Below are 24,555 nucleotides of genomic sequence, written 5' to 3'. Positions count from 1 at the left end.
AGAGGATTGACATCATAATGGAGACAAAGAAAAGTACAAAGAGGTAGAATATTAAATCCAAAAGCATCAACAACAATAATTTATTATATGCGGGCAACCTAATCTGATAGTGTTTGAACTTTTGAAAACCAATCAACAACCGCTAAGTCTCATCACGCCTGCAACTCCACCTTCTCCTATATAAACATAGATAGATATACAAATGACAGCATTATAAGTAGGAGGATTCAAGATCAAGATTGAGGGAGTGTAGTGACAGAGAGAGAGAGAGAGAGAGAGAGATGGGGTATGTGGGAAAAGATGATTCAGGTAAAAGGGGAGGCTTGATGTGGGCGCTTCTGCTGTTAGGTGCAATGACAAGTGCCTCATCTGATACTCTTTCCTTCAACAGAAGCACATCAGATCAGTTTAGAAGATTCTTGCTTGACAATGAACTCGGTCGTACGCCTCCTATGGGGTAACCTCCCTCCCTACTCCGTACCTTTCTCTTTCTCGTCTCTTTTTCATTCTCATGCTCATCATCTTCCACCTTCCTTTTAATACTTTCTTTACACACACAGACACTCTTATCTTATCTGTCTGATCTCTTTTTTTTTCTCTTTTCTTCGTTTTCCTCTGTTTTTTTAGTTTAACTTCCATGTTAGTAGCATCAAATTATCAATAGTTATTACTAGAACAGGAGAGATATCCGTGGGGACGATGAATAATTGGAAGCCATTGATGTCACTGTCACTGGTCAGTTGGAATGTGTGGGGGTCCAGGTCTGAGTTGAATAATGAGATCACCCATTCAATAGAATTGGATTTTTTTAATTGAAAAAAAGACGCAAACCTGATATTTTTTTTAAGAAATAAGGAAAATCACATTAAAGACATGTGAAAAAAATTAGTTGTAAACAAATTTCAATAACAAGTTATTAACGAGTCTACATTTTTATTTTAACAATTTATTTTATAGTAATCCTTATTTTGTGAATAACTTTTTTTCACAGAAGCTCCCCCCACCCGTATATTTTCACATGAAGCCCGGTGGAGGGGGGAAAAAAAAGTATACCTAGAAGAATTTCACAGGTGTCTATTGATTGAAATAATAGAGATTTAAGTTCTTTATAAGGAAGATCTAGACTAAATTTTACAAATGAGAAAGAAATTAAAATAGACGAGGTGATTTTTTTTCCCCATCAACATCCATATTATATTACTTGTGAATATTAACTATTGAGTGATTTAACATATCTAAAAGATATTTTAAATTAACCTATATATATATATATATATATATATATTTTGTTTGAATTACACCTGGGTTCTACAAGAAGCTAAAATACTACAACAATATTAACAAACCTTATCCTATAATTTTATAAAAAGCTATAATAATATTTATAAATAATGAATACTGTGGCTTTCCCTACTCCTGTGTAAAGCATTGTTATATTAAAACCTGTTTCGCTCCTAAAAAGGATAAAAATGACATTGATAAAAAATTAAAATAAAAATAAAATAAATTACCATTCTCTTCTTTATAATTAAGAATGATAAAATTAAATATTATATATTATAAATAAAAAAATCATCACGATCTCTACAAACTTCATAAATTATGACAGTATTATAAACTAAATTATTATTTTTTTTATGAACATGATTGGCTTATCTCATTTCCATATGAATGGGTGAGCATGGGTCCAATGTCTAATTGAGACAAAAAAAAAAATAAAGAAGCACCTGTATATGTGTAAGTAATTGACATTTAGATTAATTAATCAAAAACACCATTGTTTGACTTATCACAGTGTTAGTGGCTGTCTTCTTCAGCGTTGGCTTTTTATAATCGCACTCCAACGGGCCATGCCAGCTTCTCATGTCATTTTCCGGGTCCTTACTTGTCATTATCGTAATGAATAAATAAACAAATAATGGCCTTCCAAGAGTGTCGGCAATAAGATGCTAGTGATCCTCAAACCTTGTTTGGTACGCGAGAAGATGTCGGCGAAAAAGAAAGAAAACTCACAGCTTTCCAGAAAGAAAAATGGATTAATTAAGATTCGTGCTTTTTTCCATTAGATATACCCGTCTTGGTGTTTTGTTTGTGCTGAGTTTAATTTGATTAATGAAAACCACACTTGTGGATTTTAGCACACCTACGAATTAATATTCCACGAAGATTAGGTGATGATGATCCATTTCATGTTTTGTTTGTACCTATCTAATCCCAATTTTTTATTACAGAATAACAATAATAATTAGTTTCTGGGTGCACGTACGTCTTCTTCTCCCACATATATACAGTTGACTTCCCACCTCATCAAGTTTCCAGATTCTTATAATTTCATTCATATTATTTGATGAATATCATTTTCAAACATAATATATGCCTCATGAAATGTTTGTTTAATTAAAAGCTACATTTTGTATATAATTACATATATAAACTTTGGATAGTATATTTGCTGTAAATAACCTCATGACACTTTTCAAACATCATAAGCAGCTGACATAAATTTTTATTTTATGCAAATAAATTTTCAATTGACAACTTAATAAAAGTGATCATTTAGATAGTAAATGTATCTGGATTGTTCATGTTTGATATGAATAACCTAGAGGTTGATTATCAAGGTTTAAGGGTGGAGAAATTATTTACACGTAACCCGAAATTTAAGGAGTTTTATTCATGTATGGGCAAAACAAAAAGTCAAAAATGAGGTTTATTTATGCAACGTGACGATGATTAAATTATTTAATTTCTATATTGAGTAACTTATTTTGAATTTAATGAAAGTTTTGGTAACCAACTATGAATGATGATGATGATGCTCAGATGGAATAGCTGGAACCATTTTGGCTGTCACATTGACGAGAACTTGATTAAACAAACAGGTAATGACTTTTGTTTTTTGTATCAATCTCTGAATAAAACTAATGCATTGTTTTAAATTTAATTTGAGATTTTTTATCAGAAATTCATATATATATATATAAATATATATAAGTTAATATTAACTTAATTATGGATTTCATCTTTTGATTATTTTCCAGCTGATGCAATGGTGTCAACGGGCCTTGCTTCTTTAGGCTACCAATATATTAATATTGGTAAGCTAATCTTAAATTAATTATAGCAAAATAGTGGTTTTATTATTGTACTCTAAAAACTTGTTTTTTATTCATGATCTTCTGTGATTTTTAGATGATTGTTGGGCCGAAGCTACTCGAGACTCTCTGGTAATTTATAGTCAACATTTTTTCCACACATTTAAAAGATTTTTTTTGGACAGACAGCTGATACCAAAAAATTAATTGAATAGTTTCTTAGAAGTAATATTTTCTTGGTCGATTGACCAAAAAAAAAAAAAATCTCTTGGTCGAACTTCGATTTGAATGCCCTTTCCAAATCACAGTTATTTATATTAGCAGTACTAGTAAATTTAGTTTTTTTTTTTTTCTTTTTAAGAAAGCACAAGTTAACACAAATGATTAATAATACAGTTGCTACTATCAAACCAGACGTCTGAACTCTAGTAAAAATTCAGAGTTTACCGTCTGTATTATTATTTTGATTAAAAGATTTAATTTATCTTCTGAAAACTCCTAGTTCAATAAATGAACTCTGTGCACTTGAAATCTAAATGTGGCAGGGAAATTTAGTGGCAAACATTCAACATTTCCTTCAGGTATCAAAGCTCTGGCTGATTATGTTCATGCAAAAGGTCTTAAGCTGGGAATTTATTCTGATGCTGGGTATCACTTCCACCATTAAACCTATCATACATATCCCCACACACACATGCACGCATGCACAAGCTTTTATTGAAGCATTTTTGATATCTCATTTCTCTGCAGAACTCTAACCTGCACTAAGAAGCAGCCTGGATCACTTGGATATGAATACCAAGATGCAAATACATTTGCTTCCTGGGTAATCTCTAATTAACCTGCATTCATATTCACACACATGCACACACACACAAACACACACAATTTTGCAGAAGATTCTGATTGAAGCGTTACTTCAGGGAGTGGACTACTTAAAGTATGATAACTGTGAGGACACACATGGTCTTAGTCCAAAGGAAAGGTATGAATTTAAAGCTTTCAAGTGAACGTAAGAAGCAGTATGTGAATGAAGAAAAAGTTAAGTGTAAGTGTTATGAAACATTGCAGGTACCCCATAATGACTCAAGCTTTGTTGAAAGCTGGAAGGCCAATCTTTCTCTCTCTCTGTGAATGGTAAGTAATTCCATATTACTCCTTTCTCTCTGTTTCTGTAAGTTTACTGAATCTGAATTTGTTTTCCCTTGAGAAAATATGAATTGCTTTTTGAACTCCCAGGGGAAGAGAAGACCCAGCAACTTGGGCCAGAAATGTAGGAAACAGTTGGAGAACAACAGGAGATATTAAAGATAACTGGTTCAGGTGACCAATGATCAAATTATACATATATCAATCTGATGCAGATGCTCAATGTAGAACCATAATCATGTACTTTACGTTAAATTCATTCTGTACTGATAATGTTTACTTGTTTCTCAGTATGACATCTCTTGCTGATCAAAATGATAGATGGGCATCATATGCTGGACCTGGAGGATGGAATGGTAACAAATCTCACATGTTATAAGTGAGAGAGTAGACCTTCAATATAACCCAGAATAGAATTCATTCAATGATAATAATGAAGAGAGACAATCTGTTTGTTCATATCATATTGAGGAAGTGGACTTGACACTGTCGATGTATGTATTTGGAAACAGATCCTGATATGCTTGAAGTGGGAAATGGAGGCATGACAACTGAAGAATACAGAGCTCATTTCAGCATATGGGCGTTAGTCAAGGTAGAATGAAATAAGTAAATATATAGATAAATAATCTTTCTGAGAAAATGAATAGACTTTGCAGTATGAGTATTTGCTTTTGCACGTGTGTGTGCAGGCTCCTTTGCTGATTGGATGTGATGTTAGATCAATGGATGAGACAGCATATGAACTGCTCAGCAACAAAGAAGTTATAGCAGTAAACCAGGGTATGAACTGAACACTGAACAGATCAACAAACTCTAATATCATAGCTTTCTTCATATATAAAAGAAAAGCAATGATATCTTCAATAGAAAAATGCTTTAAAACTTCCTATCTTATTATGGTGATGCAGACAAACTAGGAGTTCAAGGTAAAAAGATGAAAAGTATTTATGGTTTGGAGGTATTATTGTCTCTCTCCTACACTTTTCTCTCACTGTTTATTATGCCACTATATGTTTTGTGTCTTTGTGACATATTTATTGCGACAGATATGGGCTGGTCCCCTGAGTAATAACAAGGTGGCTTTGATCCTATGGAATAGAAGGTCATTAAAAGCAACAGTCACAGCATATTGGTCTGACATAGGCCTCAAACCAGGAACTGTAGTTGATGCAAGAGATTTATGGGCTGTGAGTTTCTTGAAAATTACAAGCATATTGTCTTATTCATTTTCATTATTTAAGATGGCTCTATGTGTTCATAAGTTTATATAATGAATTGTGCAGCACTCAACTAAATCGCCAGTTTCTGGCCAAATCTCAGCAAAATTGGATTCACATGCTTGCAAGATGTATGTTCTCACACCCAAATATCAGTACACTTCCTAGATGTGTTTGTAGTTGTTCAGGATTCCTAGAAGTGTAATGGAAGGAAATAAAAATGATGTGTATTTAGCCAGTTGAGAGGTTGGCTTTAAGTGTTGAGGGAAAGATGAGGTGTCAATAGTGATCAAAATTCAAATATTGGTCACCATTTTAAATAAATGTGGGAAAAAAGAGAGGACTTTAAAATGTAAGCATTTATTTCATTTGATTTGAATTTCAAGTTAATTTAAGCTCCCTTAATTCTAGTACAATAAGATTTTTCAAGCTCTCCAAACTATTGAAATTGATATTTTTATATATAAATAGCTGGGCATTTATACTATTGAGTGAGATTCAAACATTATTAACCCAAGGATAATTCTTTTAATGTGATTTTTCTATAAAATTCAAATACTTAACCTTATTGAAGAAGAATTGAGTTCTTTCTACTCAATGTCTAATTAATCATTGATTGCTATGGCAAAAGTTGTCCATGTGGAACGAGAGCAACGCCACCGGTTAAGCTTTGCCCTGTTTTTTTTTTTTTTTTTGACCAATGGTTGCTCTGGGTTTCAATCCTAATATAGTCAAATGTACACAAATAAACTTCATTTGCACTTGGACTGGCGATGAGCCTATGACCTTCCCCTGGAGAGAAATAGCCCAACTTTTTTGGTATCCCTTTTATATCATCAATAGCTACCGACAAATATTGATTTAGTTTATAATAATCTGATTCATAATCCATAAAGTTGTGGATTTAAATTTCATTATTAATATGAAAAACTAATTAGTAAATAATATATAAATAATAAATGCTCTTTAAATTCAAGACATCTCTTAATTTAAGTGAATTCACTGCACTCCACTTACCTACTTCCTTAAAATAAAGTGAAATTCATAGTCTCAACTTTCTTTGTGCACAATAGAGGCTGCACGAAAGACAGGATCCCTAACATCACAATCAAATTTCAAATGAGCGATACAAATATAACTTTTTTTTTTTTTTGGTATCTGTCAGAATTTCAACCATTAAATATTTAGATGGGAAATTTTTGCAAATGAATGCAAATAATGCAAGATCCCCCCAAATACACTCTAACTTTTCATATAATTAGACTGGGGCTTGTGATTTTATGGAATATCATATACATTGGTATAGATAAAAATATTGAAAAAGCCCTTAAAACTTTTGTCCAGCATAAAGGCCTCAAACCTAGCAATCTCGTATCTGCCCCTTTAAATAACGCTTGATTCAAATTCTCGGACTTTTTCTCTGAACGGAGTTTGCTCCTCAAGGGCTTCGCTTTGAAACTTCAAATATGTTTTTGAGCAAAAAGAATCAAGCACTTTTGTCTCTTGAAGCCCCTTGTAGCGATACAAGTTAATTCTAGAACTGAACAAGGCCTCATCTTCTGTAAAACATGCAATAGAGAAATTCATAGAGCCTGATTTGGTTCATTTTCATCTCCCTGATCCCCTTCCATGAGGTAACAGAGAAGGTAAAGCTATGCCCACAAGTTGAGGAAGTAAATGTCGTTGCGTCTTTCATCGCTTTCCAATTTCAAAAGGCCTCTGTACTTGTGGAACCTAATGATTCGAGATTCCATCAATGATGGGCTATTCTTAGAAACACTAAAGATATACTCTTCCATGGCTCGCTCTGGGGTTCTTGGTAATAGCTTCACTTATCCTCTGGTCCTCAAGGCCTGTGGAAAGATTGCTTCTATTCGAGATGGATCGAAGATTCATAGTCGTATACTGAGACTCGGCTACGGAGAAGACACTTTTGTTGAAACCGCTCTCATTGATATGTACCCTAGATGCTCTCAAATTGCTTATTCACGCCTCGTGTTCGATGAAATGCCTGTGAGAAGCGTCATCTCTTGGAATGCAATGATCTCTGCTTATTGTCGTGGTCCTTGGATGGCCGAAGCATTGATTCTGTTGAAAGAAATGTGGGTTTGTGGTTTCGACCCAAATTCTTCCACATTTGTTTCCATCTTGTCAGGTTATTCCAATCTAGCTACATCCAACAAGTATATTGTTCTGGGTCTATCAATACACTGTTGCTTGATCAAACATGGGCTAGAATTTTCTGAGACTCCATTAACCAATTCGTTGATGAGTATGTATATAAACTTTGGTCAAATGAATGGAGCACGCAAAGTTTTTGACATGATGCGTGATAAGTCATTGATTTCTTGGACAATTATTATTGGTGGTTTTGTGAAAGTTGGAAATACTTCTGAAGCATTCAGAGTATTTCATCAAATGCAATGTCAAAGTACTAACATAGACTCCGTTGTGTTTTGAATCTAGCTTCTGGATGTATACAAGGAGGAAATCTCCGGTTAGCTTCATCTGTTCACTCTCTTGTACTCAAAAGTGGATATGATGAGGAGGAATCCATGGAAAATGCACTTGTAAGTATGTATGCAAAATGCGGAGACCTTGCATCTGCTAGAAGGTTATTTGATCTGGTCAATGAAAAAAGCACTTTATTATGGACAACTATGATTGCGGGTTATGCTTCTTCAGGCCATCCTGTGGAATCATTGGAACTATTTAGAAAGCTACTTAGAGAAGATATTAGACCGAATGAAGTGACCCTTGCAACAGTTCTTTCAGCTTGTGCCGATTTGGGATCTATGAGCATGGGACAAGAGATCGAAGAATACATTTTGCTGCATGGGTTCGATATTGATAAGAGAATCCAAGCATCTCTTATACACATGTACTCAAAATGTGGACTTATCAGAAAAGCAAGAGACGCATTTGAGAGAGTAAATGATAAAGATTTAGTAGTCTGGGCTTCCATGATAAACGGTTATGCCATTCATGGGATGGGGAGAAAGGCTATAAGCCTTTTCCATAAAATGCTAAGGGAAGAAGGTTTAATGCCTGATGCAATTGTTTACACCAGCATTTTACATGCCTGCAGCCATTCAGGATTGGTTGAAGATGGACTGAACTATTTTAAGAACATGCAAGAGGAATTTGGAATAGATCCTACCGTAGAACATTATACTTGCCTGGTTGATCTTCTTGGTCGAGTTGGTCGGCTTGATTTAGCTTTAGATATCATAACAGGGATGCCACGTGAAGTAAAACAACAAGCTTGGACCTCATTTCTTAATGCCTGCAGGATTCATGGCAACATTGAACTGGGAGAGCTTGCAGCTACTAAATTGTTGGAACTAGGTCTAGGAAGATCTGGAAATTATGTGTTAATGGCTAATTTGTATGCATCTTTGGGCAAATGGAAGGAGGGACACATGATGAGAAAATTGATAACTAGTGAAGGATTGGTTAAAGAATGCGGTTGGAGCCAAGTTGAGATCAATGGTAGATTTCATATGTTTTCTGCGGGAAATCATTCTTGCCTCCAGTTAGCAAATATCTACAGGACACTTGAAGAGCTAAATGCTTCTCTTTTAGAAGCTAATTATACAGCAGAAGCAATGACTATAAATAGTGAGATGTAAAAGAAAGCAAGTTGATGTCCGTTAATTTAGTCAACTAATTCTTCCATGACTCAGGCAACCATAATTAAATATATATATATATATATATTTCCATTTTAGAACCAATTTCCAAAACTTGGCCAATGTAAACACGAGTTGACTTTACGAGCTTAGCCAATTTTCCCAGCCTCCATCAAAGCCTATTTAATTTTTCATTAAAAATTAGTAACCACACGAACTAATCTATGAATGTAAGTAGTTTATTGCACGCAAATTCTTCTATCAAGTGTTGGCCAAGTCATTTTAATAATAAGAAAAAAAATCTGTCAAATAACTCAACAACATTTGAAGAGCTAGTATCCAATAATTTTTGGTAATATTAGTTAATATTTGATGTAACCACCTAACTCAGAAAAGAAAGTGAGGGGGAAATCTCTTGGGAAAATCATTCTAAGGTCCCGTGGAAGCAATTAAAATACACTAAAGTTCTATGAATTTATCAAATAGCTATCAGATCCCAAGGGACTTAAGGGTGAATAAGTCTGAAAATAAAATTACTAATTTGTCCTCTACCATTAAAAAGGAAATCTTGCTTGAACGCAGATCTCATGAAATTCATGATCAGCGAGACTGAAGATTGATGCATATCCATGATTATTGATCACGGTAGGATAATTTTCACTTCCCCATATCTATAATTACTGTCGTTGTCTTCATCTAAGCGAGGTGGGAGTGTTCATCCGCGACTGCAGTATTTCATCACGCGACAGAAAACAATACAGTGATTGTTGAGCGAGTAAACAATTTCTCATGCGTTAATGATTTCATTATTGTTTAAGGGTAGTCTAATGTTTTCTGGGTATGCCTACGATCATTTGATTTGCATAGCTAATGGGTACGAATTCATCTGGTGCGACATTGATACGTTGAAAAATATCTGATACGAATAACTCTACATGTTGTTAATAGTGTATTCTTGTGTTGTCAATATGCTATCGATAGTTGTCGATGTACTGTATTGTGCAGGATGACTTGTAAGAATGCTTATACCACCGGAAAACATGTATTATGTTATGTTTTTTTCATATAGAAGACATTTTATATAATATTCTCAAGCATGTGATGCAAGCTTCTTTTGTTAAAAAATCTCTATTATGAAATAACATTGCTTCTTGTCAATAATGGATAAATGAGTTGACATTATGCTGTGTATAGTTACACTGTGTGTGGTGTTGGTTGACCTGTAAGATGGCAAGTTCTTCTGGAGAATATATATTATATTTTTTCCATATAGGGAACATTTTCAAAATTATGACCAAGGAAATATGCAATATGTTGAGGGGAGTGTTAGAACAAGAATAATAAAGGAATAGACAACGTATGAAGAGTTGACAAGAATGATATCATCAAATGAGTAGCACATACATGCTCTTGTTTAACATGGCAAATGAGTGGAATACCTTGTGTGCATGCATGTGCAGCAATCAAGCTAGTTTATGGCAATGTGTATAATTTTGTGGATGAATGTTACAAGTTTACTGCTCAACAAAAGATATATGCCAACAACATGAGGCCGGTAGTCATACATGACTATCCATGTCCATAAGCATTAACGGTGACAAATTTATTAACCCAAACCTGATTGAAGCTACCAATGACTATAAGGCCTTCGAGTAGGCCAAAGCGTAAAGGTAGGGAATCTTAAATCCAAAACAAAAGGATTTATCATTGTGCAAGATGCTATGAAACTGGTCATACCTCCAAGACTTGCAAAAATTTTAATCCATGCTAGAAAATATCAGAGACAAGTATACTTTTTTGTTGATGTATTTGAAATTTATTTTTTTATTTATTGCACCTAATGTATCAGCACTTGTCAATGAAGAATGCATAGCTTGGCAATGAAGTGATAACTTGTAATCAATGGCTAATGGCAAGTAGTCAGTCGGTTCTTGTAACTGGTTAATTTTTAAAGGGAATTATTGCACTTAATGTATCAGCATTTGTCAATGAAAAATGCAAAGCTTGTCAATATAATGATAACTTGTAGTCAATGGCCAACGGCAAATAGTCAACGGGTTCTTGTAACTGGTTAATTTTTAAAGGGAATAACAACACTTAATGTATTAACACTTGTCAATGGTGAATGCATAGTTTGTCAATATAGTGATAACTTGCAGTCAATGGCCAATAGCAAGTGGTCAACAGGTTCTTATAACTAGTTGATTTTTAAAGATGTTTATTGCATATAATGTACCAGCACTTGTCAATGGTGAATGCATAGTTTGTCAATATAGTGATAACCACTTCTCAATTGCCAACAGCAAATAATCAACTTGTAACTTGTTGATTTTTAAAGGGAATAACAGTACCTAAAGTATCAGCACTTGTCAATAGTGAATGCATAGCTTGTCAATATAGTGATAACCACTTGTCAATTGCCAACGGCAAGTAATCAACAAGTTCTTGTAGTTTGTTGATTTTTAAAAAGAATAACAGCACCTAATGTATCAGCAATAGTCAATAGCGAATGCATAGCTTATCAATAAAGTGAAAACCACTTGTCAATCACAGTTGGCCACTTGTCAACATTTAATTAATAAAACAAACTATTTGCCACATTTACAAATTTATAATTACCATTCATAATAACATTGTTTAAGTTAACTACACGAAATAGGCTAACTATATAAAAGGACATGATTATCAATAAAGTTATATCCTAAAGTTCTATCAATAATCTTCTATTTCCTGTTCTTCCTTTCCTATGATCTTTCTAACAAGGGCATGGCTTTGTGCTCCTTCATGTTGTTACAATGACTCAATAGCCACCACAAGAATTCTATCTTCTTCTTATAGAGGTCATCCTGCACCACAAGTCATTCTTATGAGGTGTAACAGAGATTTTGCAATAAAAGAAGCTTGCATCACATGCTTGAGAATATTATATAAAATGTCCTCTATATGAAAAAAAAACATAACATAATACATGTTTTTTGATGGTATAAGCATTCTTACAAGTCATCCTGCACAACACAGTGCATCGACAACTATCGATAGCATATTGACAACACAAGAATACACTATTGACAACATGTAAAGTTGTTCGTATCAGATATTTTTCAACGTATCAATGTCGCACCAGATAAATCCATATCCATTAGCTATGCAAATCAAATGATCGTAGGCATACCTAGAAAGCATTATGCTACCCTTAAACAATAATAAAATCATTAACGTATGAAAATTGTTTACTCGCTCAACAATCACTATATTGTTTTCTGTAGCGCGATGAAATATTGCAGTCGCGGATGAACACTCCCACCTCGCTTAGATGAAGACAATGACAGTAATCATAGATATGGAAAAGTGAAAATTATCCTACCATGATCAACAATCATGGATATGCATCAATCTTCAGTCTCGCTAATCATGAGTTTCGTGAGATCTGCGTTCAAGCAAGATTTCCTTTTTAATGGTAGAGGACAAATTAGTAATTTTATTTTCAGACTTATTCACCTTTAAGTTTCTAGGGATCTGGTAGCTATTTGATGAATTCATGAGACTTTAGTGTATTTTGATTGCTTCCATGGGACCTTAGAATGATTTTTCCAAATCTCTTTACGATCATATCTACGTAGGTTGCTTCGTTTGAGCGCAGTTAATTTCGCTTGCATTTCTTCTCTAAGACTTTGATGGTCACCTACACATTATTGCATAATTCTGTTTCACCTCTACAACCCGCAAGCTACTTGAACATAGATGAAGTTAACTAGCTAACGATGACTTTGATAGAAACTCAAAATAATTAAAATGATATATTATTACTCAAATATAAAAAATCCTTTAGAGCATTTCTAGTAACAATCATTTGGCGCTCAACAACTGAACTCTCTATCGTGCCCAGTGCTGCAGAAATTACAAACTCTCCTGTGGAAGGATCATTAATGCATGCCTTGTGCCATTGAATCCTTCTAAACATCAATAAAGTGCACAACTCATCAGTGAAACAGGTTCTGATGCCTGACATTTTCAGACGTAAGAATGGCATTTTGCTGACATCATCAACAGATCATTTAACATTATGTGCACATATTCTGTCCTTTTGTTCATGATTCTCGAGGTCCTCGCATCCTGTCAACTATGTGCTTGCTCTTCTCTCCAATATGACGCTTCTTTTCCTCAAACTTCTCACTCATCTTCCTCCGCAGATCATGCATCTTTTCCTTTCTCCCCATCTTCTTTGGCCTGGTCACATCCATAGTATCTTGTCTCTCCAACAAATTACCTCTCATCCTGGGTGTTGACGAGGACGAGCTATCCCCCATCTTATGTTCACTACTGTCTTGTGACCTAAAATTCTGTAACAAAGATGGTCTAAGTTCTCCCACGTCCTTAGTTTCTTGAGGTTTAACCTTCTCAATAGAAGGCAAACCCAACTCTTTCAAGTCTCTTGTTTCTTGTGGTTTTTCTTTGTCCTCCAACGATGGTGTTATCAATTCTTCCACACTACCTGGTGTACGGAAGGAACTTGATCGGACTCCACAAGCATCTATTGATTTGTTTGCTGGTTCTTGATTAAATTCAGCATTTTTTGGCTTTTTTTGATCATGCTCCGGATTATCAGTTGAGGTCCTTGCACTAGCTCCAACTGAATTGGAAGTCTCGATTCCAGATGTTTGGTTAGACCATATGAATGGAGCAACATTAAAAGGAACCCAGTCGTCTTGTTCTGCTTGCATGAAAGGGATGCAGATGCATTCACAATTTGGGAGCACTAAATTTTCCCGGATTCCCATCTGCAAGAGTGAAACTAGATTTAGTCTCAGTTAAGGTTTCCCTAATCCTTTCCCGAAAGATAAATTTGAAGCACATTAGTGGACAAGAGATTCAGGATATCAGTCATCCGGAATTTTTAAATGTATACATACAAATATGTACAAAATATAAGGCTTCTGCCAGAGAAAAGGACAGGTTTTAAGGAATAAAATCTCTCTAATATATATTGCATAGCTACCCTTTCCTCTCTGTCATTTTAGAAAATAACATTCTCCTTTTACGTAAAGAAAAGAAAGAAAGAAAAAAGAAAATAACATTCTCCATGTTCTAAATTTCTGATCCTAACATCAGATCTTTCACATCCATATCAGAGTGGAAAAGGCTGCAACTGCCGATCAATTTTTCATGATTATCATAATTTATGTGCACGGCAATGCTATATCTTTTCAAAAATTCTAAATTTTTCCGATGAATATATTCCTCTGAGTGTAATTTTTCCCTCGTTCGTGTACAACAGGAAAAAACAAAGTAAAGAAGTTCAATGGTATGACCTGGTATTAACAAAAACAATAATCTAGAGCCCCATATTGAAAGCAAGGTTAACCTTTCGGAATGTGAGGGAAAAAGCAGAACTTCATTGAAAGGCCAAATAATCCAAAAGCTGGAGCCATTTCAACTTCCTTTCTAAATAACTACATGCATTTACTGATGAAATATATATGAATTATCTGTAACTAAAGTGAAAGGCTATTTGAAACTTGATAATCCTAAACAACCACTGCAAAGAGAGATATTTCGATTATTTTAAATCATACAGAAAAAAATCATATACCTTCAACAGTTTGACCAAGAAAGAAGCAGCATGTCCATTGGTAATCTTGCGATCCCCAATATATGACTCCAGGTTGAAGTCCATATCAGGCATTGATGTGAAACCAAACCACAATTGATCAGATGGAGGTGGCTTTATGTATACACGCAATGTGCCTCTGAGGGATGCTACCCTTACTGCCAAAGAGAGAGGTACCTTTGCAACAAAAAACAGTCAGTTACATCAAGAGTAACAGTTTAAGTTGTTCGCAACTTGATGAGCCGAAGGAACAATAAAACATCTGCAAGATATCAAATATTTGATTTGTGTCTCCATGAACATATATCAACATTTTTTTAATACTCAAGCTTTCTAGTTTGGCCCAAAAAAAAAAAAAAACTTTCCAGTATTGTGCTTGTTGATTTGCTATTGTTACATATAGCCATGGACCCCAAGGTGTAGAAAGACATCATATTCCGTTTATATATATGTAGAGAGAGAGAGAGAGAGAGATCATATTCCAAACATTGTAAGTCTCTTTAAGACTTGATGACATGCAAAATGTGACTACTGTAAATTTATATTATGACAATTTAATGGAAAAGTTTATATTGTGGCTGGGAGAAAAGTATGATATTTGGACTTTAAATTATATTAAGTTATCTTTTCTATCTTTCTTTTTTGTCTACCAGCATTCGAACTTGTGCCCAAGTGCCTCACAGTCGAGCAATGAACCACAAAGCCAAAAGTCAGCTGGTAATATAAGCTTCTAGCAGCTGTTTAGACTGTCAGCCTGCAATTCTCTCGTTTACTATTATTGATTTGTTTTTACTATATTCTCTCAATCATCTTCCATTACACTCCATTAAAACATATACGTTTCCAATCTTGCCCCCATAATCCATCAACAGCTAACAGCCACTGCTATTTCCATTTCACCAGCTGACAATGAAATGAGAGTAAACTTCCAGAAAATTTTACCACACCGTAACCTTTTTTACATGCCAAATACTGAAAAAATCTGCCCAAAATCCTTCAGGACAGTAATTCACAATAGTATGTCAATGACAGCAAATCATAGCCCCAAAATGTTATTGCAAGCAAAGTTAATATTAGAAGTCAGGATTGAGCACCACAATACCTGATAGGACAGAATAAAAAATTGGATGAAACATTATCAAACGATGAGTAGCAGTTCAAGGATTCCAAACATGCTATTCAACTTGGGATAGATGTGATAGGAAATATAGAGGGATCAACCCATTTCAGACAACCAGATCATACCGTTAAAAAAGGATACATCCAATATCAGACAAAAGGCTTCCAAAGCTTTAAAAGGAACAGAAAACTAATTAAAAAGTAAAAGAGGGAATAAAATAAAGAGAGAGGTTAACCTGCGAAACATGTTTGGCAACAGAATTTAACATAGACTTCCATCTGGATCCAGAGCTTGAGGAACATGAAGAGCTCCTAAAGCTCTTAGATAGGTCTGCAATACAAATTAAAGCAAAAATAGCATTGATAACTTCTCAAACGACTACAGGAAGTTACTAACTTTGATCTCTCAGATTCTCTATTCTTTTATTCTTCTTCTATTAACCTATCTCTGGACTCTTCTTTTCACTATCAATGGCAGATAGCAAGTAGCAGCAACTATCCTTGGGCGAATCAGATTGGCATAGAAACAGAAGAATACACAAAGTAATTGGTTTATAAAGCAAAACAGGACTTGTAACTTCTCAACTGACTGTAGGAAGTCACCAGCTAGAATTCCAAAAACAGTCAAAGAAATCGTCAATGTAAGACTCACCCATGTAGTTTCATTAATCCCATTTTTATGAAATAATATTTAACATGGTCTAGTAAGTTGGCAAAGCATCACACAAATAGAACAAGCACAAAACGTTGGATTTGATAAGATTCATATACTAACCAATATTCACATCGCCATCTTCCTTTGGCTCTTGTAAGTCACTGGTACCTTCAGTGAGGTTCAATTGTTTTCCCAAATATTCAAAACCCTCAAGAAAATCTGCAGGGACATCCCCAACATTGCCTGAATCCAGATTTGAGTCCTCTATCTCTTTATGGACATCTAGTTCACCAACTTCTAGCCTTGTTTCAATCTCTAATAGCGCACCACCAGCATATTCAATGTCAACTTCTAAGGTCCATACCTCACTCATTTCCAAAGGAAGAACCCTCACTCCCATGATACAAGGAGGAATATTTCCAGTACTTAATTCTGTCAAGATGACTTCACCAATATAACTGGGAGTTCTCATACTAGACAATTGTTTCTGTCAACAAACAGAAACAACCAGCATTATTTCATAGTATCCATGATAGTGTTAAGTTTACTGTAGGGTGGCAAGCAAATTGAAAAGCACGTTTGCAGAAACAATCTCCAATCCCCCCTTCAAATTCATACAATCTTGACACCAACAACCTGATCATTACCCTTTCCTTGCATTCATCAAGCTTAAAAACATTAAAACTACAATAGTGTCACTTATACCGACCAACCAAGTGGGGTATGCTTCATCTAGTGAAGCAGTCGAACTAACTCCATGGATGTATTTAAAAAATAAAAGTCTTCCATAATTATAATGTAATCAGCTTAACAGATAAAGTTCAGCTTGTATCTATAACCTTAATTTTCTGGACCATCTGAAAAGGCTAAAAAACTCAAACTGGATTACAAGAGGGACATAACAACCTTTATTCAAATTCCAAATTTGAATAAGAATTACACTTCTACTTAGTAACTAGCAAATCAACCCCCTCCCCCCTTACCCCAAAAATAAATATTCTCAAACTCATCAATATCATATGGGAAAACACCTGAATCTTTGCTTGAAAAAATCTCTTCAACTCTGCACTGCCTTTGGCATCAAAAAAGAGACGAGAAATTAACAGGTTCCAACATAATGTTCCCTCATCAATACCAATCTTCTCGACAGAATCAGCAGCAGACAAATGACTCTGGCTTTCTGAACAGGATTGGTTTGAAGATAATGGTGGAGCATTGTCTTCAGTAGAACTCTTACAATGCTTTGCTGAAGCAGTTTTCATCAAGTTAACAGATGCAACTGAATCTTTACAAGCATGAAGCTTCTCACTGTTCTTTTTTTCTTCACAGCCTGACAATGAAGACCAAGTTGATTTATTATCTAGACTAACTCTGGAAGTCTTCCTTGACAATTTCCTCAAAAATTGACGAACTTTTGAGTGACCACTATCAGGCTTAATGACCCTATCTATTGCTTCAACACTTGATCCTGCCGATGGTTTCATAAATGAAGGATATTCAGCATTTAAAGATATCAGATAATATGAAACTCTTCATGCAACTGGGAAAACCATTTTAATTTTTCATTTTGATCACAAGAAGCCAGACGGAGGGCCATACACCAAGATTCTTTCTCCCATGAAGTCTCAAGATATATGTAAAGGATTTTGCTGCCATTGTATATTGCAGAAGAACTTTCAACTTTGATGGGGAGCTTCTTTGCCCTATAAAACCAATCACCATTCAGATAAGAACATGGAAGCACCCATTTTCCTCAATAAATGTGCAAGCAATAAAATTTATCTATCCAGTATTATTTGATCGATTACTCCCATAAACTAACTATGACAAGACAAACTTCTAACAAAAAAGTATGCAAGCACAAAGATATTAAGATTTCTCCATATTAAGTTAAAAAGAAACACATTGTCAACCTTCTTTAAAGGTGAATCGTTTGTTGAATCAAAAAACTACACCTGTCAAACATATCTTCCTCTTAAACTGAATCTACCATAACTAGTCTTTGATCGTGTTTCAATGAATTGTCATTCTTCATGATGATAAGATCAATGGATTCACAAATATTCCATGCTGCCACTCGATTAAACTGTACTTGCCAGACATTAGTTGTAGGTGATGGTATAACATTTAATGTTTGTGAGTTTTTGCAGCTTTCAGAATCCCCAGCCAGTCTTCATTCTATATCACATACTCAAAAGTTGTTGAAAAACCTCCCAGAAGTTGTCTTCTACAGTACAGCACTGAAGTCTTTTAAAAAACAAATTCTGTTTCTACATAATGAAAGACTTAATTGGAAATTAACAAACAGCGAATGTTTGAATGACTAAATATTCCAAAACTGAAGTTCAAGAACTACTGATAGTTTTTGATGTTTCTTTATTAAATATTATGAATTTTTTCTTTAAAAATTACTCATTTATAATCTCTAGATAATTAATTTAGACAGTCCAAAAACATAGTATATGTTCAGATAATCATTCGATTTCTAATACTCTACCTAGCCAAAAGCCATCTTCACATTTGGATGGGTTTGGGACTTTTACTCTGCTAATTCCACTATCTCCCGGTCCATTGGGCGTGCAAAGAAAGTGTGCTCACATTTACATTAAATCTAATGTCAGATGTATTGGGCTAAACAAAGAAAGTAAAAATTTCATTCTTTGAAATAAAATGGTAAAATAAAAAATCCCTGAATCCTGACCACCCTCTTCTTGGATGTTACCAGAGAATTCCAACAAAATAAGAGCAGCCAATAAGGATGAGTTGGAAATCATGTTACCATTTTTTTGAAGAAAGACTTGTAGAAGAAACGGCTTCAACTATGCAGCCCTTTAGCTGAATAGTTGTACACAATCCATCAGTTTCTGTCAGAATAAATGATTGGTCGGTAATTTTTCCATACTTTTTAACAGGAGAAACCACCACAAATTCTTTTTTTCTTTTTTGCTCTCTTGATGTTCTGTCAAGCCAGACTTTTGAGATTTTGTTGTACTCTAGAACCCAAACCACACCCTGAAAGATGAAAAGGAAAGGCAATTCAAAAGAAATCCACAAATACTTTTTGTGTGAACATTTTACAAGCAGAAATAAGGAACATTAGAAAGATCAGTGAAAAATGAGCATTAATGGAACTAAAAAGTGATTAGCGTGATTAATAAAAGGCTGAATGCGGAAGCAGCATGTGTGAGACTTTAAAAATTCAGATATTCTTCCAAATAAAGTTTTCATCGATTGCCAATGCTCTATCTCTATGTAAATTTGTAAGAATGGTTCTTTTCAAGGTATTACATTTGCAACTATGCTACGTGTATTGCTTATCATTACAGCAAGGGATGTCATTGAGCCATGATAATGTATTGCAATTCAGGCATGTCCATCAACATGTTTCTTCTCTTAAGTGAAAACTACAAGATACAGATTACAATTTGACAACTATCTATGCATGGTACAAATTACAATTTGTCAAAAGGGAGCATGCTTCAAAAAATGTCATATCCAAAGAAGTTGAAAATCATAGTGTGCAAATATTGTAGCCTTAATGATAGGTTTATTGGTCACATCAATACAAATACTTATTGATGCTTTAATTTATGATCAAGTTGACAAGAATATCATGCAAAACACTAAATGCAATAAAAACTAGACGTTGAATAGTTGCATAAAAACAGACAAGACCTTACGTCTTCAACTCAAGGCATCTTTAAAGTGAATGTAACAAGTCATGCTCATATATGGTTGCTGCTAAGTCAAACGGAGGAAGTAATCCTAGTCCTCTAGAAACTAGATAGTTTCTCTTTGGTTGTGATTGAAGCGTGTAAAGTATATCCTAAGGAATGGCACCATTTTAATAATTTAACTATGACTATTTGATTTCAAGGGTAAAGTGGAGTAGAAGGAAAATAAAATTGTAACATGATCGTCAGGTTTCGGCAAGAATAACTGACTGACAGCTTGGCGCTCTACCAATCCTTTTTTGTTTTGCCGTTTTAAAAGTTTTGAATATTTTCTGGCATCAAGGTAAAAATATTGCGAAAGCATAAAAGCTCATATTCAATATTAGAAAGGATTATATAACCTGTTCAAAACTGCAGCTTAATAACGCATGCAACGATACAGAATATATCATTCTAAAACAGAAAACAACATAAGAATAAAAGTTCAACCTAGGCAAACAGTAAAGTAGTTTCAAACCGCAATTAAAGCATCATGGTAATCCACGTTTTGAGATAATCTTAGCAAAGGCAACATATAAAAACATAATGTCTTGAGGGAAAAAAAAAATTTCTTTTCTCTTTAACCAAATTCAAGAACTATTAAAGTTTGCTGATTGCTAGAGGTTTTGCTCATGATCAAAAGAATTTTTGTTGGCCACGCCATTTGTTCAAGATTACCTGTTTCTTAAATGCTGAACTAAGAGATTGTTGGGTATCAATTTCCCGGCCCCCCACGAGAAATTTCGATTCGCCACGTTTCTTGATCTGGCTTCCCATCAGTTTCACGATCCATAACACACTAAGAGCTTCAGCAGAAACAACCACCACCACCCCGAGGATAAAACCAATGAGTATCAAACCAAAACCAAAACCATTTCAGCCCCAATGTGGTTTTCAATGGAGCTATCTCTTCGCGATAAATGAGATTCACGAGCTGAGCGAAGATGAGGGATTGGACGAACGACTACAAACCGAAAACAACAACAATGATGCAGCCGTGAGGGAGATCATTGTGAGCAACAGAATAGCATGTGTTCCCAAATAATTAAGGAATCAAGAAACGAAGGTGCCAAAGAATCAGATGCCATCTATGCGTGTTACTTTCTTTTTTCGTCAAGGACACTAAAAAGCTGGCTCACCGAGAAGATGAAGAGAGGAAACGAAGCGTGCTGTGAAAACACAACGATAACGGCTAGGCATCCGGTCATCTTAATTCGATGGATTTTTTTTATTTTAAAAGTTTTTTTTCTAAAGGTTAATATCGACTGTATCATAATATATCTTTATGAATATAATACACACACACTATTTATAAATGATAATTAAATAAGAAAACTTATTTTAGGTTTTTTTAAAAATTGTAAAGTTTACTCTAGTTTGCATATCTATGTTTTAAATTGTGAATGATAAATCCAATAATCATATATAATTTATTTTTTAGACTCTAAATAAATATACCGGCCCATTTATATTAATATTAACTTAAGGGGCTGATATGGAAGGGATGGTGATTTAGTGGTGTCTCTCTTTCTCCCCTTGGTACCTCATTTGCATTTGGGCTGTTATTTTTCGGCTTATTTGGTTTTTTTTAATTAAACATTCAATTTGTAATTAGGTATAATTATCGGTCCTTATAATTTCATTGGCTTTCATTTTTAATCCTTATAATTTTTTTCAATATTTTTATTTCCCATAATTTTAGAAAAATTAATTAATGTTTATTTCTTAAGTTTCTATAGTTTTAATTTTTTAATGTTTTTAATAATTAAATTATGGAGATCAAAAATTATGTTTTCTCCTGTACATAAAACTCCTGTTGTTTACATTATTGTAGTTTTTATTTATAAATATAAATTAGCACTTGTTTTCAACTTCTATCAATATTTAATAATTTAAATTACTTATTTTCAATTACATCATCATCATCGTCATCGTCATCATATATATACACATACATGAATAAGACTTGATGTTTAACATGTGACTCGTGGATGGCCATGTTGGGCTCAGGCCTTGTGACTCTGACGCAGAGCAATAAAGCCACCATCAAAGAAACAGCAAAACGAAAAAACAAAGAACCCTCAAGTATTGTGTTTTCATGATCTAGAAACAGAGCAAAACAGAGGAGTTCTGTAGAAAAGGATAAGTGTTAGTATTTTTAAAAAAATAAAAAAAGGCCACAATGATTACATGCAATGGCACTACCCTCGTCCGTTCACACGACTTGCACCTTGACGCACAAACCCGCCCGGGATGACTGGGATCTCTGTGGGTTCAACTTTCAAGAGTCAGGTTTCGAGCGACCTGAGGCCAACCTCCATCACCTTCGACAAGAGAGACCTCGACTAGCTCAAGAGCATCGCCCTCGACACAAGTCATCATCCACGTCCTTTGACGTCCCTGCCACTTACATGTGGAACACGTTCATGGTGCGGTGTGCCCAGAGCAGAGCGAAGGAGCTTGAGGAGAAGGGAATGAGGTAGGGGTTGGGTCTGGTGAAAAGGGCAAGAGAGCAGAGTTGTATCCGAGAGAGAGGGAATGAAGGCGAGAGAGAGGAGAGAGGGAGGTTGTGACACTGTGAACCATCACTTGACTGACCAGCAACAGAGCAAAGGCCTTACACTATCAATGCATTAGTGTCGTAAATGCAGAAGGTTTTGTCGTCGTACTCATCGAGCTGGATTCTAGCATGTAAAAACGATGAAGAAAAACAGTAGTTAGGTTCCATATCAAGCGCATCAGGACCATAGAGAGGGAGAGAGGATAAAGGAGGCGTACTGTACTGCGACGGCTTTCAGTGCCGACAACAAGAACGAAAGCGATGAGGTGGAGGGAGGCGACGGTGGCTAGAATTGGAACCGAAACGGCCATCATTTTCTCTCGCTTTGTGCCTGCTTCTTCACTCTCTCTCTCTCTCTCTCTCTCTCTCTCTCTCTACAAGTTGCAAAATGAACAAACCACCTCGCTCGCTCGCTCGCTCGCTCCCGCTCCCCCCATGTAAGCTAGCTTAGCAAATTGCGGGCCCCACTAACAATACTGTTAGACAAGTTAACAGCAGATTGACAAAGCAAAAAATCTAAGAATGAAGGATATAAATAAGGGAGAAGGACAGATCTGTCAAAGGATGAATTTTATCCAAAACATTTTAAAATATCATTTAAGTCTCCAAACATTTTAAAATATTATTTAAATCCCATAAGTCTTTAGGAGGCTATATGAGCAATGTTAAAATTGCTTTAAAGCCTGCATTAACCATGTTAGAAGTTTTGGACTTTCCTACCTCATTTTGATATCTGAATTGTCATATGTGTCTTAGATAAAAAAATTTCGCAATCCTATAAACATGAGCATGTAGAGAAGAGAAGAAGCTTGAGAGAAAATTTTATTGTACTCGATCGCACACAAGAAGAGATTAGGGAAGTCATGGATATGGTTAACAAAAGCACAACACCAAACTCTATCACACCTTAAAATATTTTACTAAATTCTAACAATAGTTTGTAAAGTACTGGAAAGAAAAAAATTTATTGAGACTCAACATATCATATCATGTCAGCCTTCATTAGCATTTGTTGACAAAGAACTAGGTATGTGGGCTTTTTTTGACTAGTGTGTTTAGATATGGTTTTTTTTTTTTTTGCAAATTCTTGGAGTCTATTCTCCATTATAGTTTTCTTCTTGCAAAATGACACCCATGAACAAAAAAAAAAGGCTTTTTGCAATTGAATGTAAAAGTTTTTTTTTTTTATTTCACATTTTTAAAGATTTGACATGAAGATTTAACATTTTACAACTGAAAGTGTAAAAATTTATTATCAAGTATCCACATTTTAAGATGGAACATTGTCACTTATGCAAAAATCACTAATGCAAAAAGTAATTTGTTTATGAATCATATATTATAACATTTTATTTTGCTTGTTTTAGGTTGATGTTAATGGATACGATAGAAAATAGTTGTTTAAAGGAAATCTTTTATTATTTTCATTTTGATGGAGATATTGTAAAAGATATACATAAGACAATGCATTATGATAGGAGGAGTTGTAATGGAAGAATAATCAGAGAAGGAATGTCTCTTGAAAAATTAGTTGGATTTCATCATGCTTGAATTGTGATTTAAATGGAATAGAGTTGATGCTTTTATGTATGTAGACAACTGATATCTGGAAAAGCATTAAATGAATTGATACATGTAACTTATATGTACATTTCATATATTCTATGATCATTAAAAGTGTTTTCTTTTAAAATTTTGAATAGAGGTTGCAAAGTATTTATAAAGTAGTTGCAAAATTAGGTATTTCAGTTGCAAATTATTGAAGCGATTCTTTAGAATAATAACTTGGTTTCTTTGCAAGTTC

At 34.6% G+C, this 24,555-nt stretch overlaps 2 protein-coding genes and 1 pseudogene across 2 annotated transcripts; 2 read left to right on the top strand and 1 right to left on the bottom strand.

The window, feature by feature from the left end:
• Positions 1–139: 139 nt before the first annotated feature.
• LOC129292214 (alpha-galactosidase-like) lies at positions 140–5,883 on the top strand (annotated as a pseudogene).
• Positions 5,884–7,141: 1,258 nt separating this feature from the next.
• Positions 7,142–9,096, top strand: LOC129292413 (putative pentatricopeptide repeat-containing protein At3g11460, mitochondrial). Its single transcript, XM_054929968.1, has 2 exons — positions 7,142–7,736; positions 7,931–9,096. The coding sequence occupies exons 1-2, from the start codon at positions 7,142–7,144 to the stop codon at positions 9,094–9,096; spliced, it is 1,761 nt and encodes a 586-aa protein (XP_054785943.1).
• A 3,791-nt stretch (positions 9,097–12,887) lies between these two features.
• On the bottom strand, positions 12,888–21,040 carry LOC129292411 (uncharacterized; the record flags this gene model as incomplete). Its single annotated transcript, XM_054929967.1, is given in 8 exon segments — positions 12,888–13,874; positions 14,687–14,881; positions 16,060–16,154; positions 16,599–16,965; positions 17,510–18,000; positions 18,003–18,181; positions 19,258–19,490; positions 20,870–21,040. Coding segments are annotated over 8 exon segments (2,421 nt in total), but the record flags the coding sequence as incomplete, so codon positions are not given.
• Between the last annotated feature and the right edge of the window lie 3,515 nt (positions 21,041–24,555).

The sequence above is a fragment of the Prosopis cineraria genome, unplaced genomic scaffold (genome assembly GCF_029017545.1).
Source record: "Prosopis cineraria cultivar Desert tree isolate PC_DT_omini unplaced genomic scaffold, ASM2901754v1 PC14, whole genome shotgun sequence".
NCBI classification, from domain to species: domain Eukaryota; kingdom Viridiplantae; phylum Streptophyta; class Magnoliopsida; order Fabales; family Fabaceae; genus Prosopis; species Prosopis cineraria.
Note: the sequence above shows the minus strand (reverse complement) of the source record. Positions and strands in the feature narration are given on the sequence as shown.